At 38.0% G+C, this 12,998-nt stretch overlaps 1 protein-coding gene, 1 long non-coding RNA gene and 1 other non-coding gene across 4 annotated transcripts; 2 read left to right on the top strand and 1 right to left on the bottom strand.

Annotated features, from left to right (window-relative positions):
- Positions 1 to 2,756: 2,756 nt before the first annotated feature.
- LOC112193943 (protein DMP10) lies at positions 2,757 to 3,599 on the bottom strand. Its single transcript, XM_024334208.1, has one exon. It carries the CDS (start codon positions 3,597 to 3,599, stop codon positions 2,757 to 2,759), a length of 843 nt encoding a protein of 280 aa, XP_024189976.1.
- Positions 3,600 to 8,600: 5,001 nt separating this feature from the next.
- LOC121052396 lies at positions 8,601 to 10,255 on the top strand. Of its 2 annotated transcripts, none has more exons than XR_005808939.1 (3): positions 8,601 to 8,979; positions 9,068 to 9,261; positions 9,645 to 10,255. It is a non-coding gene; the product is annotated as an uncharacterized LOC121052396 (long non-coding RNA). The 2 variants fall into 2 exon arrangements; XR_005808940.1 differs by having other exon boundaries at positions 9,593 to 10,255.
- A 1,506-nt stretch (positions 10,256 to 11,761) lies between these two features.
- On the top strand, positions 11,762 to 11,840 carry LOC112195594. The gene has a single exon (XR_002934647.1). It is a non-coding gene; the product is annotated as a small nucleolar RNA J33 (small nucleolar RNA).
- Positions 11,841 to 12,998: the final 1,158 nt, after the last annotated feature.

Here is a 12,998-nt window from a genome sequence, read left to right as displayed (position 1 = left end):
ATTTATTATCCTGCAAATCTTGCAAGAGTAATCTTAGATGCTTTAACCCTAACTTGCTCATCACGTCCGTTGAATACAATTGCTTTATCGGCAAAGTAATATATCCTTAAAGTGAAAGTCAATATTGCACAAAATAACCAAGAAAATGAATAAAAACTAAGAAGAAAGACCGAGAAAAGAAAAGAGAAAAACGGTTTTCAGCTATTGACTATATCTTAATTTATTAACTTGGTTTTCAATTACAGTTTTACATGGACTTCTATATCAAGTTTTCCAATACCAAATTAAAAATACTAATATGTCATGCATTCTTATTGCATTTTAAAGGTAATTATTAGGTAAAATAATCCCTAACGTACTAATAATCAAAAAGGTTTTTGATCATTTACCCTAATTCTATGGACTTTTTTCCCCCTTACACCACCAACTTATTTTTTTCCCCACTTACGTATACAAACTCTAATAAAGTATTTCCTAAAACTCAATTTAAGTTTATTTTTATTTTTGAGGATATCTTACCCTCAACTCTTTGTTACATAGAGAGAGAGAGAGAGAGAGAGAGAGAGAGAGAGAGAGAGAGAGAGAGACCATATGAGATTTCGCTAGAGTCTCAGCACTGGTTGCCGGAATCCCGTCACTGATCGCCGACATTAGACTTCTTTGAAAACCTCACAAGAGGTCCTCAAAGAGGTAGTTGAGGATCTCATAGGTCACCAGAGAGGTTTATTTTCCTTCTAATAAACATTTATTGCCCCCCCCCCCCCCAAAATAAACATTTATTGGGGGCAATAAAAGTTTATGAACCTCATTGGAGGTCCTCAAAAAAGTCGTCAAAGATCTAATAGGTCGCCGGAGAGGTTTATTATCCCCCCTAATAAACCTTTATTGCCCCCAATAAAACTTTTAGGTCGCCGGAATATGAACTAATCTCTCTAAAATTAGAGATATAAAACTTTGATTAAAGAAAAAAATGAGTAGATCACATCAATTTAAAACTTTTATTGGGAGGCAATAAAAGTTGAATTTTTTTATTGTCCCCCAATAAACGTTATATTTTATTAGGAGACAATAAAATATATTTTTTTTCTTTTTTCTTTCTTTATGGGCATTCTGCCCCCATTTTACCAAAAAGAAAAAAAAGAAGCCAGAACGACGCTATTAGGAGCCTTGACCCAGAGCAAAACCCGGACCCGAACTCCCGTACTAGCGCGTGGAGCTTCAAAGATTTGAGCTCGAGAAGGCGAACACCCTCAAATCATTGGTCCGGAGCTTACTCAGCAAGGCGTAGAAGGTTGCCGAGTCCGACATGTCGCGGGAGTCGGAGTCGAACTTGGACTGTCAACAATTGTAGTTGGTGTTGTCGTAACTACTGGAGGCCACACTGAGGGACTGCTCCTACAAGACCTTGGATGGCGTGCGAGAAACAACACTGGGCCCGGTCTCGTCGTCGTCGCGCCTCTCGCTGTTGGTGAAATGGAAACACTTCATTGCGGGGACCTGTGATTTGTATGTATGTAGGGAGGGAGGGAGAGAGAGAGAGAGTGGGGATCAGAGGAATGAGAGAGACATGATGTAATTGTTTAATTTGGATAAGGGTAAAATTGTCTTTTTACATTAAATTGAGTCAGTGGGAACAAAAATTTGTTGCTGGGGTAAGTGAGATAATTTTAACTTATTTTAGTGTTTTGGGTCGATTCTTTTTGCATGGCAACTCTATTTTGGTTTTCAACCGAATATATATGGCAACTCTTTCGGAATTAGTGGGAGGTAATTATTTCCTTGTGTTTCTCATTCTTGGTAACAGATCGAGGAACAATAACCCCTAGAAATGACTTTTCGATGAAAACATGCAAAAACTAACCGAACCATACCCGTCTAATTTTTATTGCATAAAAGAAAGAAAAATAACCGTCTTTATTAGTTTCATTTTCTACATTTGAGCTTCAGATCATAGATGTAATTGAGAACAACAAAAGGGAAATTGTGTTGGAATTAGTCTTATCTTTTGTCTGTTGATTTGTTATACGCGACATGAATGTTAGATGCTCATTTTAAAGCATAATTAATTAAGATGCTTCCAACGTACGTTCCAATTAAGATTTCAGAAAATCTCTGCTTAATTAATTTTTGTACGTGTAAGGAAAATTAATATAACTGAGTACATCCATCTTATTCTGATTGACTTTACATTTTATTGCAAGAATAAGAACAATATATGACAAGCTTACCAAAAATGTCCATCTTATGACAACTTTTTTCATAAGCTACACCTTAGGCAAGCTTACCAAAAATGTTTACACATCAATAATGCAGCATCATTTAATTCAAGCTGGATTGCTCAACCCTGATAACATTCATGGTTTCTTGAAAGAAACAAGAAGAAGAAAGCGGAGATGAATTGTGCTGAGTTATTTCTATACAGAAAGAAAACAGCCCATTTATAGACAACAATAGTAAATTACAATACTACCCTTTTCATTCCTAATGCACACTTATAGTTTGGATATTGATACAATATGATTTTTTGGACCTTTTCTTTTCACTCAAATCGGATCGAAATGATCCGATTTTCTGGGATGGGAAAAGCAAACTCAAGAGGAAATTCATTTTCCTTCCTCTTTTTGCAGCATATTATCAAATAATGGGTAGGGAAATCTTTTATCAGTCGCAACTCGCGAGTCTCTAACCCTCAAACCAATGAAGGCAGTACTTTATAATATACGTACACACTTACATGTGGGTCAGCCCTATGTACTTCATGTTCTGGTGCATGTGTAGCCAATCCCTCTACGGTTAGTAGGGAAATGGGTGAACAAGAAACTTGACAGCAATCCAACGACCAAAGGCAAATATATCACCATCGAATACTCCAACTGATCTCTTATTCCAGCCGGAAAGTAGCAGGTCTGCACCTCTAAGCTGCTACAAGCAAATATCAGGAACACAAAAACCGAGAGAAACGCATGAAGATAGTCCCTGGGTGTAATCTTCAGCGACTTCAGCTTATCCTCAAGAGCTTTTTCTTCAACCTCACGACGTTCATAGTTGAAAACTGAAAGCCCGTTGAATGTTGCAATGCCATAGTACACTTTCTGCTCATATTCTAGGCTGTCGGTGAAGGAAGAGACGAAGCAAACGAGAGAGCAAGCCAGCATGACGAATGCAACAAGGTACTTGTTGAAGATGTGGCATCTACCGTTGTAGGAAAGGGAAGGCGTGATGGCTTGGAATGCAAGAACAGTGCCTGTGGGTAACAGGTTTGCCAGGCTTCCCATCTTGCTAAGTGCCTTTTGGTGCTTTGTGCCTTTCAAAGATTGTGCAATATCAGTCGGTGGATTAGAGGTTACTTGGTTTTTTGGTGGTGGTGGTGGTGGTGGTGGTGTTGGTGTTGGTGTTGATTGAGTACTAATTGGTTGGTTATTGAGAAGTGGTGTTAACGAGTTTATGTGTAGCAAAATCGGCTCAGTTACCCTGAGGTTTAAGGTACCATGGTGTGATGCTGGTGCTACTGATTTAGTTTGTTCATCATGAGGTGGTGGTAGTGGTGGTGTTGAACTTGATAGTTGTCCAATTTGTAACACAATCTGTTGATCTGCCATTGACCGGACTAATGAGGCGGCCGCCGCAGAGTTTGCTACTGGTGTTGATGACGATGAGTTTATGTGTTGAACAAACGGTTCAGCCATATATGGGATATGGGAACGTTGTGTGGCTAATTTGTGCTTCCTGCCTTCCTGTATTCACTGATTAGTTTTCAGGGAAGACATGGGAATAGATAAAGAGGTTATATTATGCGTGATATTATTTTAGGCTAAACCTCATATCATATTTAGGGATAATTGGGAGGGAATATATGGGTGCGTTATTAATTAATCTCCATCCTTTCATCTTCGTATGAAACTACTAACCATTAATCTTTACTTTTTTATTATTAATTTTTTTATTATAATTTTTATAAAGATGATAAAAGGATTTCACTCATGCCCCCATGGTGACTCGAACTCATGAATTCATTAATCTTTACTTAAATAAACAAAAATTCTCTACCTCGTTCTTTGTTTCATAGACGTCAAGGAAAACAACAAAATGTTCTTCGATCAAATGGCTTGTTTAACAATCTCTTATTTAAGAATCATGATGACCCTCCTCGTCCCCTTTGAACCTTGCCAATCAATTAGGCAATCCATAATCCATTCCTTCACGTACCAGTGCACCATTCTCACCCTTCATTCCCCAAACCCTATTTCTCTCCACAAATTTCAACCACTTTTCAGTGCCGAGAAAATCGTCCACCAGCAAAAGCCAAGCGAACACATCTGAGCCTGAAACAGGAGTAGTCACTTCTCAAGTTCAACAGCTCCATGTGTACGAGTTTAACGAACGTGACCGTGGAAGTCCTGCCTACCCAAGACCGAGTCGAAAAGATTTTCATACCCTCGGCGATCTCGTTCCCTAGCCTTCACTAAGAAATTGTACACGGGATTTGGACAAGCGCATTGGAATAACGGCCGGAATAGTCTTTTTAAAAAAAAAAAAAATTTTTAATTAAATAGAGGATTAAGCGATATTATTTCCTTTGCGACAACGGATTTGGGGTGACTGACACTCACCCACAATCTCAAAAGAAAGGGGGCCATCGCAACCGAGAACCCACCACCCATCCCTTTATTTTATTTTATTAATAAAAGAAAAAGAAAAAATCACAAGAAGAGAGAAGGGGACAAGAACCAAAACCTCTCTAAGAACAAAATGAAATAAAGTATTCAAAGTGAGCACTGAGCTAAAATAGTTACAGACTGATGAATATAACAACCATGCAGCAGAAACCACGTTTGCATGAAATCTAGCAAGCACCTTAGAATCAGCTAATACGGAAATTCGGTAAACCCTGCAGATTGTGAACAAAAGCAGCTAAAGCACATGCAAGGAGGTAAGACTCCCACTAATAATGCCCCTCATGATCCACCCCATAGTTAGCTAAGCAGTTAGCCACTTGATTCCCTTCTCGATAAATATGTGAAAAACAAATCTGCGTAGAGGAGAGAATGGTACAACAATTGACCCAATCAACACTTAGACGCCAAGGGACTGAGCAATTTTTATTGGCAAGAAAGTGAATTGCTACCGCTGAATCACACTCAATCTAGAGAGAAGTCCATCCTTTTTCTGATGCTATTGAAACGGCATGAATAATGGCTTGAAGCTCTGCTTCTAGGGCAGTAGCAATACCCATGGAACCAGCAAAATAACCCATACAATTACCTAAGTGATCATGAAAAATACCTCCATAGCCCGCTAGGCCTGACGTCCCACGAGCAGCACCATCTGTATTAACCTTTAACGGAATAGTCATTCTGATCCAATTCAAACCCGAAAATATGGCGGTCGATATGAAGCCATCTACTGATCCACAGCTTCTAGCTACTTTGGCGACTATGATCACATTTCTGTGCAAGGACTGTAGTTGACTTATGAGGATACTTATTTATCTGTGAAAGGTGGATCTGGGATTTTCGAGGGTGTGCATGCATGGTCAGGTTAATTAAGTTACAGCAGATTTCGTACCCTTTCAAAATCTTTTACGCTTTATTTTTATTTTTATGAGTGTACTGTTAAGGAATTGCCTGAAGAACTTGATTCTTGGAAAACCTGTGGAGCATAGCCCTCATGTTGAGCCAAGTCCTGGTGCTAAGTCTTTGGTGTCAAATGCCACCATTGCAAATTTCACAGATTAAGAGATGTACACCATACATTCATACGTGCGTTTAATTAGGTTTCTTTTCTGAGTTTACTTTTGGGAGTAACCTTTAGTGATTGGCTTTGAATGAATAAACTGATTTTAACCATATGGACGAATGGTTACTTTTTAAGTATAGAAATATGAGTAGTGTTCAACTGTTCACTTGATATGTGATACTTTGTTAAAAAAGGTCAAAAATATACTTCCAATATATGTCGATAGTTGAAATTTGATGACATACATAGACATAATGGATTTAGAGAAGACTTCTAGAATGAATGAAAGGTTAGAATCAATAAATTAAATTGTAATAATTGTTGGAAATGATAAGGTAAGCATCATTACCATGCATAATCTTTATTTCTTTATAATGTGTGCTATGCAATTCCGTGAATTGACCTTGGTTGTCCAAGGATTTCTTGTTGTAATTCCTTTTCCCCTCACAAAAATAAAATAAAATAAAGGATTAATTCCAGTTTACCTACCTGAACTTTTACTCAATCTTCATGTTAGTCCCTGAACTTCAAATTTCATCAAGATTACCCCTGAACTCCCAATTTTCATCAGCCGTGTCCTGTTCTTCAACCTCCATTCAAAATTTCCGTCAATGTGTGACGTGGCAGAAGACAGAAGGGCAAAATTCCGATAATACCCTTGTGAATGTTTTTTCATTTTTTTTAACCAAAACAATATTAATTATATTATACATAAATGAATATATATCTCTACTCTCTTCAACTGTTCTCTGCCAAACACCAACAGGCTCGAAAGAGCAAAAATTTCGGCAATGGTGGGACAGCGGCCGTGGAGCGGAGTTGGGCAAAGAAGTCGACATTGGCGACGGAGACGAAATGGGTTTGGAAACGGAGCTGAAATTGGGGCAAGTCTTGTGCTTTAGGTGCTACGACGCCGTGCGCGACGGGTTCGACGCCAAGAAAACGGCCTCGCAGAGAGTGCACCAGAGCTTCACTGCCTTGGGTAGCCTGGTGTCGGTGTTATGAACCAGAATGGGCTCTAGGTGGGCCCAGTACCAAGCCCCTCCACCGCGTCGTCCGGCCATGTGGCCACCGTCTGCGTACTGGTGTTAGTAACCGCCATTCTCGGAGCAAAAAAAGAAGCGGTCACATAGGCGAAATTATGGAGCTTTCCGGGGATTTCAATAAGTCAATACAACGGCGTATTGGTGGCATTCGAGATTTGACCAGAGAAAATTGCAGGTTTGGGCTGGTCTCCCTCCACACTCTTTCTTAGGGCACCCTCCTCATCCTCTCTCTCCACCCCTCCTTCAAATCAACTCCTCCAACCACTTCCCCCCAATCTATCCCTGAAATCACCGTCGATCTCCTCCAACACCCACATCCCCGTCATCGATCTCTTCACCTCGCGAATCCTAACCTTCTAGATTGTCGGCCTCACCATCCCCGTCACAAGCGGTGACTCTACCAAACTCAAGGGCTGCTCTCTGTCGCTGGCCATGTCAGCGGAGGAGGAGCTTGGTCGCAGCAAACCTATCGCAGAGAGTTTCAAAGATCCAATTCATAAATCTTAGAAATCAAAATCGGAAATCCACCTAATGAACTTATCGAGGTTCACTGTCTGAGTCGCCTGAAAATACCCAGAACCCGTCGGACCCCGGAAGACTTCTTTCCTTCGATTCTCTCCAATCAAAGCACGTCTTGGATAACTAACACCCCAGAAACCTCAGGAATGTCGAGAGGTAGACTTTCCCATATGTGCAACACCAAGATATGGCCAGAATCGAAAGAAGAAAAAAAAAAAAAAAAGATGAAGAAAAAAAAAAAAAGAACAAAGAAGAACGAAGAGAGGACGCCGCCGCCATAAAGATAGATAGGAAGCAGATCGAAGGGAGGACCTTCTTGTCTTACTCGAGCCCTAAGGTTTCGAAGATCTGATGGAGGCGATTCACGGGGTGATAGAGAACCCTAATCTGGAGATCCTTAGTGCCGGAAATGGAGAAGAAGATGTGGAGAAAAAAGGATCTGCGGTTTTTTCAAAAAAGAAAAAGAAAATGAAAATGATCCCCTTCCCAAAAAAAAAAAAACAAAGGCAAAAGAAATGCAAATTGACAATTTTAGCCCTTCTGTCTCTTGCCACGTCACAAATTGACGGAAATTTTGGATGGAGGTTGAAGAACCGGACACGGCTGATGAAAATTGAGAGTTCATGGGTAATCTTGATGAAATTGGAAGTTCATGGACTAAAATGAAGATTGAGTGAAAATTCAAGTAGGTAAACTGAAATTAATCCTAAAATAAATCTGTGAATTGAAAGATAAAGAATCAAATTAAAGTGAGATCACTGTTATTTATTCCCACTCAGGAAAAGAAGCAACTTTGCACGTTGGAGTTGCTCAATACAAAAATCAAGAACAGACTAATAGTAGTGACATAAAGGCATGAACAAAATCAATGGAATATATTTTCTACTTCTCTAAGTACGTCTTATCCATGTCCTCGATCCTCAATGTCGTTATAGCTTTAAGATAAAATTGAGTTTATTATCACTGTTATAATGTTATTGGCTATATATGAAGCTATCATGCAGTAAAGGAATTAAATATAAGAAACAGAGGAGGGAACAAACTGTAATGACATATGATACTAGTATAGACTTGCCTAAACAAGAAATCAAATGCAAATACATGGTTTATATAAACTTTTACAGCATGATTGGGTTTAACTATAAAATTCTGTAGTGTGTATCAACTGTGTAGGAACGATCGGGTTTCACAATACTCGTTCATCTTCTTGGGAGCAAAATAAGATCCGATCAAACAGGCTAGGCTTGTTCGATTCTCGTTTTTATTCGTATTTTACCCACATATACAGTATACTAATCTAGATATCTTAAAAACAGTGGATAGTACACCAGGAAATGATACTAATGTAGCAATTAGAACTCGCAGTCAAATGTGAAAAATCAAATTTATTCTTGTTCTTAGGAAGGTTACTAAGAGCCTAAGAGGGCCATCTAGGCTCTCTCTTCTCAAAACCCAAAATTTGTGGGACTTTAAAGAGCCCAATTCCATTCCCATATAAATCCAAACTCAGTCGTCTAGTATAACTGGGGTTTAGGGTTTTTGATCTCTCTCTGCGTTTCTAATTCTAGCTAGAAGAACTGAGCACAAGCATCGAGGCCACAAAGAGATCGTAATCGATGGAACCGCAGTCGTAGAGAATACGCGTTTTGATCATCCCGAGGCTCAGAATCGCATCCTGGTAATTATAGAGTTCTTCTTCTTCTTCATGTAATTTCACAAATTTCCGATTCTTGATGTAATAAAAGGAATAATGTATTGTTTTGTAGATTCTGAAAATAGTGACGGGATGATTTGGGATATTGGCATTATTGGGAGTGATGCATATAGCTCAAATATTGATTAAAGTGGCAAAGAATGCATGGGATTGGAAGCAATCTCCTCCTTGTGAAGATTGTGGTAGGAAGGCCTGTAAATCCAAGAAGAAGAAGAAGGAGCACAACAAATGAGCTTAGAATAATTGGTATGTGGTTGAATGCCAAAATTTTGAAATGGGATTTATATGATGCATAGATGAGTCTCTGAAATTTTGGTAATGTGTTTAGTGTGATTATGGTGAAAATAGTATTGTTTAGGAGATGGAACGAACACGAATGGGCGAACGCTGGAATCAAATTTAGCAGTTCATTTTGTGTAGTGGGATTATGATATGTGCTTCTGTGGATGTTTAGTGGGTTAATTTAGTGGAATTGGGTCTTTCTACTGTTTTTTGTCAACTGAGTTTAGCACATCTACTTTATTGTATTATCCAGGGTTGTTATCTAGTATCTTCACCTTTATTCCTTGTGCTTTAGATAGCAATACAGCGATGGAGAAACAAGAGTAACCCTGATTCTGCACTATTAGGTACACGATTTTGATATCTTAGTAAAACAGAAGTGCCAGTAGAGATCGATGATTATATATCATTGATAGTGCTTTGGGTGGGCAGACTGGGCACCATGTCTGCGCATCCGATTCCTCTTCGAGTAGTTGGGAAGATGGTGAACAACAAGGTTGATAAAACCCCTGCACCTAGTGGCAAGTTCATTGCGAGTTCACTGATATTTATTCCCCCGCCAGAAAAGAAACAACTTTGTACGTTGGAGTTGGAGTTGGTAAGAGCAAAGATCGGGAAGAACATTAGTGAGATGAAGGCATGAACAAAATCTATGAACTTTATTCTATACTTTTCCAAGTACTTATTCATATCCTCCTCCATGTTATTGTAGTTAAAGATGTACATGACTTTGAATGTGGCGATTGTAAGACCTTATTGAACTAGACATCAACACTTTCTGCTAATTGACATTGTGAGGAGTTTTAGAGTTTCAGTTTGTAACATCAGAGTATTTAATAAAGCTTGTAATCGAAAATAGTTTTATTAATGCAATCTGTTTTTGAATTTGAATTCAAACTTGTATGGTTATTTAGATTAATCCATTCAGATAAACATATGGAAGTTATAAGGCAGTTGCTTAATGGAAGGAACTGCCACAACAGTTTTTTCTGATATAAAGTGGATTGCAACATCCTCATTGATCCCTGCTAGAACACCAAACCTCAAACAAAATTGTCCCATTAACAATATGAGATTGAGGGTGCATCTAGGAGAAGCATCAATGGATTCTGGAACCACATCGTGTTAGTTTCCCAGACTTTTATTAGTTTTGCTTTCTGGATTTAATATTTCATACACTGCAGATTATGTTTTGGTCTTGATTCAAGTTGCTGTTGAATTACAATCTTATATTTGGCATAGTCTTCTTAATTATCTAGTATGACGATGAACTTAGAATTGATCATGATTCACATTCATTTATATCTGCATAACTTGCACAACAGATTTTGACAAAATGTTGTTGCAGATTTGATTGTCTGAGTTGCTATCTGTTCAAGTATTATCATGGTTAGAAATAATTATTTCTTACAATTGGTATCAGAGCCAACTATGCTCAAATTAAGATTGTTAAGATATTCATGTTTTGGTTCAAGTCTCATTATCACATCTTGCATATGGCTGCAGAACAGTTTCATGTTCTAGAATCCTTACTGCAATTCAAATTTGTTCGATTAATGCATAAATGGTGCTTATATATGTTCAAGTTCTGATTTTCAATTACACTACAAGAATGATAAGATCATCATGCTTTATTTATGATACATAACTGCAAGTTGATTAGATGGTGTATTACAATATTCCTGAATATCTGTTTTGACAGAATATATATAGTTTCAGAAATTGATGCATATATGATCACAACACAGTATGCTGCCAAAGTAGCCATGTATTCATGATTATATGCAAACTAAAGTGTTTTCTGGATCATCTTATGCATATATATATATCCTGCCATCAAAGTGGTTGTTATATAAATGCACAAACTGATTCATTTATCAACAGAAAACAAAAGACTCACTTATACTTAAAATTAATTTGATTCTGGTTTCCAAAGAAATTAGTATTCAAACATTTGGTTATTTGAGTTGCATATACACGTCATTAAACATTCAGATGATGTCAGAGATAAGTGTATCACAAATGATACCAACTTCTTGAAAATATCATGGTTTGTTGATCTATGTATGTGCACTTCATTAAAATGTTGTTCAAAAATTGAATTAACATTTGGGACATATTATTTCTAGTGCATAATTTCAGTTTTACAGCACTAGTATGACTGACTTAGATTGAATTGCATACAGCTATGCATTTTCTTATAAGTATCAATCAGATTCAGTTGCTCAATGAATTGAACTTAAGAAATGGAAAGGTGGTATTGAACTGCATCTAAGAATCCAAGATTTTGATCATATGTTGAGGGAGAAACCACCTACAGAATTAATTGTAAAGCAGATTCAAGAGTCTGCAACATGGAGAGGATGCGTCGAGAAGGAGTAGCCAATGATGATGAGATATGGACAACCGAAGTTGAGGGAACTCAGGCCTTGGGCATCTTACAGAGGACAAACACTTACTCGAACTGTAAAGGGGATGATATATTATTTTCGAGCTCTTAAGATGTTGGCTTTCTGGATTCTGCATCACAGATGGACATTCGGGAAGGTTCACAAGAAATTGGTTCTATGATGCGAGCCATTGGTTTAGACGGTTTGACCTCAGAGAGGTCATCTTCTTCCAAGAGTTTTAAGTAGAACAAGCAGTAGTGTGAACTCGTTGTACAAAGGTCATGAAGTTGGAACTGCTTTGATGACATACATATGTGGTTGCATACCAGATATATGCATGGAACACAAAAGGCAAAGAAAGATCCCCCTGCTGATGAAATTTTGTATCTAATGAAAACCAATGGAGCACTTCAAATTGCCTATGTTGAGGAGGTTTCAACTGGCAAGGATGAGAAGGAATATTATTCTGTTCTTGTCAAGTATGATAATCAATTAGAGAAAGAAATGGAAATCTATCGCATTAAGTTACCTAGTCCTTTGAAGCTCGGAGAGGGCAAACCAGAGAATCAAAATCATGCCATTATCTTCACTCGTGGTGATGCGGTTCAGATCATTGATATGAACCAAGACAATTATTTTGAGGAGGCACTCAAAATGAGGAATCTATTAGAAGAATACAGGCACTATCATGGTATATATCCGGAAGCTTACGATCTTGGGAGTTAGGGAGCATGTCTTTACTGGTTCTGTTTCACACTTGCTTGGTTTATGTCAGGTCAGGAAACAAGTTGTCATCTTAGGACAGCAGGTGTTGGTAAATCCTTTGCAAGTTCGAATGCATTATGGTCATCCAGATGTCTTTGATTGATTTTGGTTCTTGAATTGAGGTGGCATCAGTAAAACTTTCAGGGTGATTAACATCGTGAAGAAATTTTTGCTGGCTTTAATTGTACTTATTTGCATGGAGGCAACGTCACCCACCATGAATATATCCAATAGTTGGACTATCTCAATTAGTGCATATTTTATTGAACATTCAGAAAGGTCAAAAATTTCAAATTCTGCAGTTCAGAAAGAGGGATAAGAATTTTTAGAACTCATAGAGCAACTTGTTATAATGAGATGTTCGACCAAAGTGAAATAGAAGAAAAAAAGAAAAAAAGGTTCAAGAGCAGAACATACAAACCAGAGTTTAGAAGAAATGGAAACATTGTAGTGAGAAAGGTTAGGGTATCCAGGATTATATATATTTGTAATATGTGGTAACACAAATGTTGTATTTTGGTCCACAGTTTGGCAGGTTTGAAAGAA

This window comes from Rosa chinensis, chromosome 3, assembly GCF_002994745.2.
Source record: "Rosa chinensis cultivar Old Blush chromosome 3, RchiOBHm-V2, whole genome shotgun sequence".
NCBI classification, from domain to species: domain Eukaryota; kingdom Viridiplantae; phylum Streptophyta; class Magnoliopsida; order Rosales; family Rosaceae; genus Rosa; species Rosa chinensis.
This window is presented reverse-complemented; position numbering and strand designations above follow the sequence as displayed.

Coding starts and splice junctions, on each gene's coding strand:
- LOC112193943 (XM_024334208.1), bottom strand. CDS start 3,599: ATGGCAGATCAACAGATTGTGTTACAAATTGGACAACTATCAAGTTCA.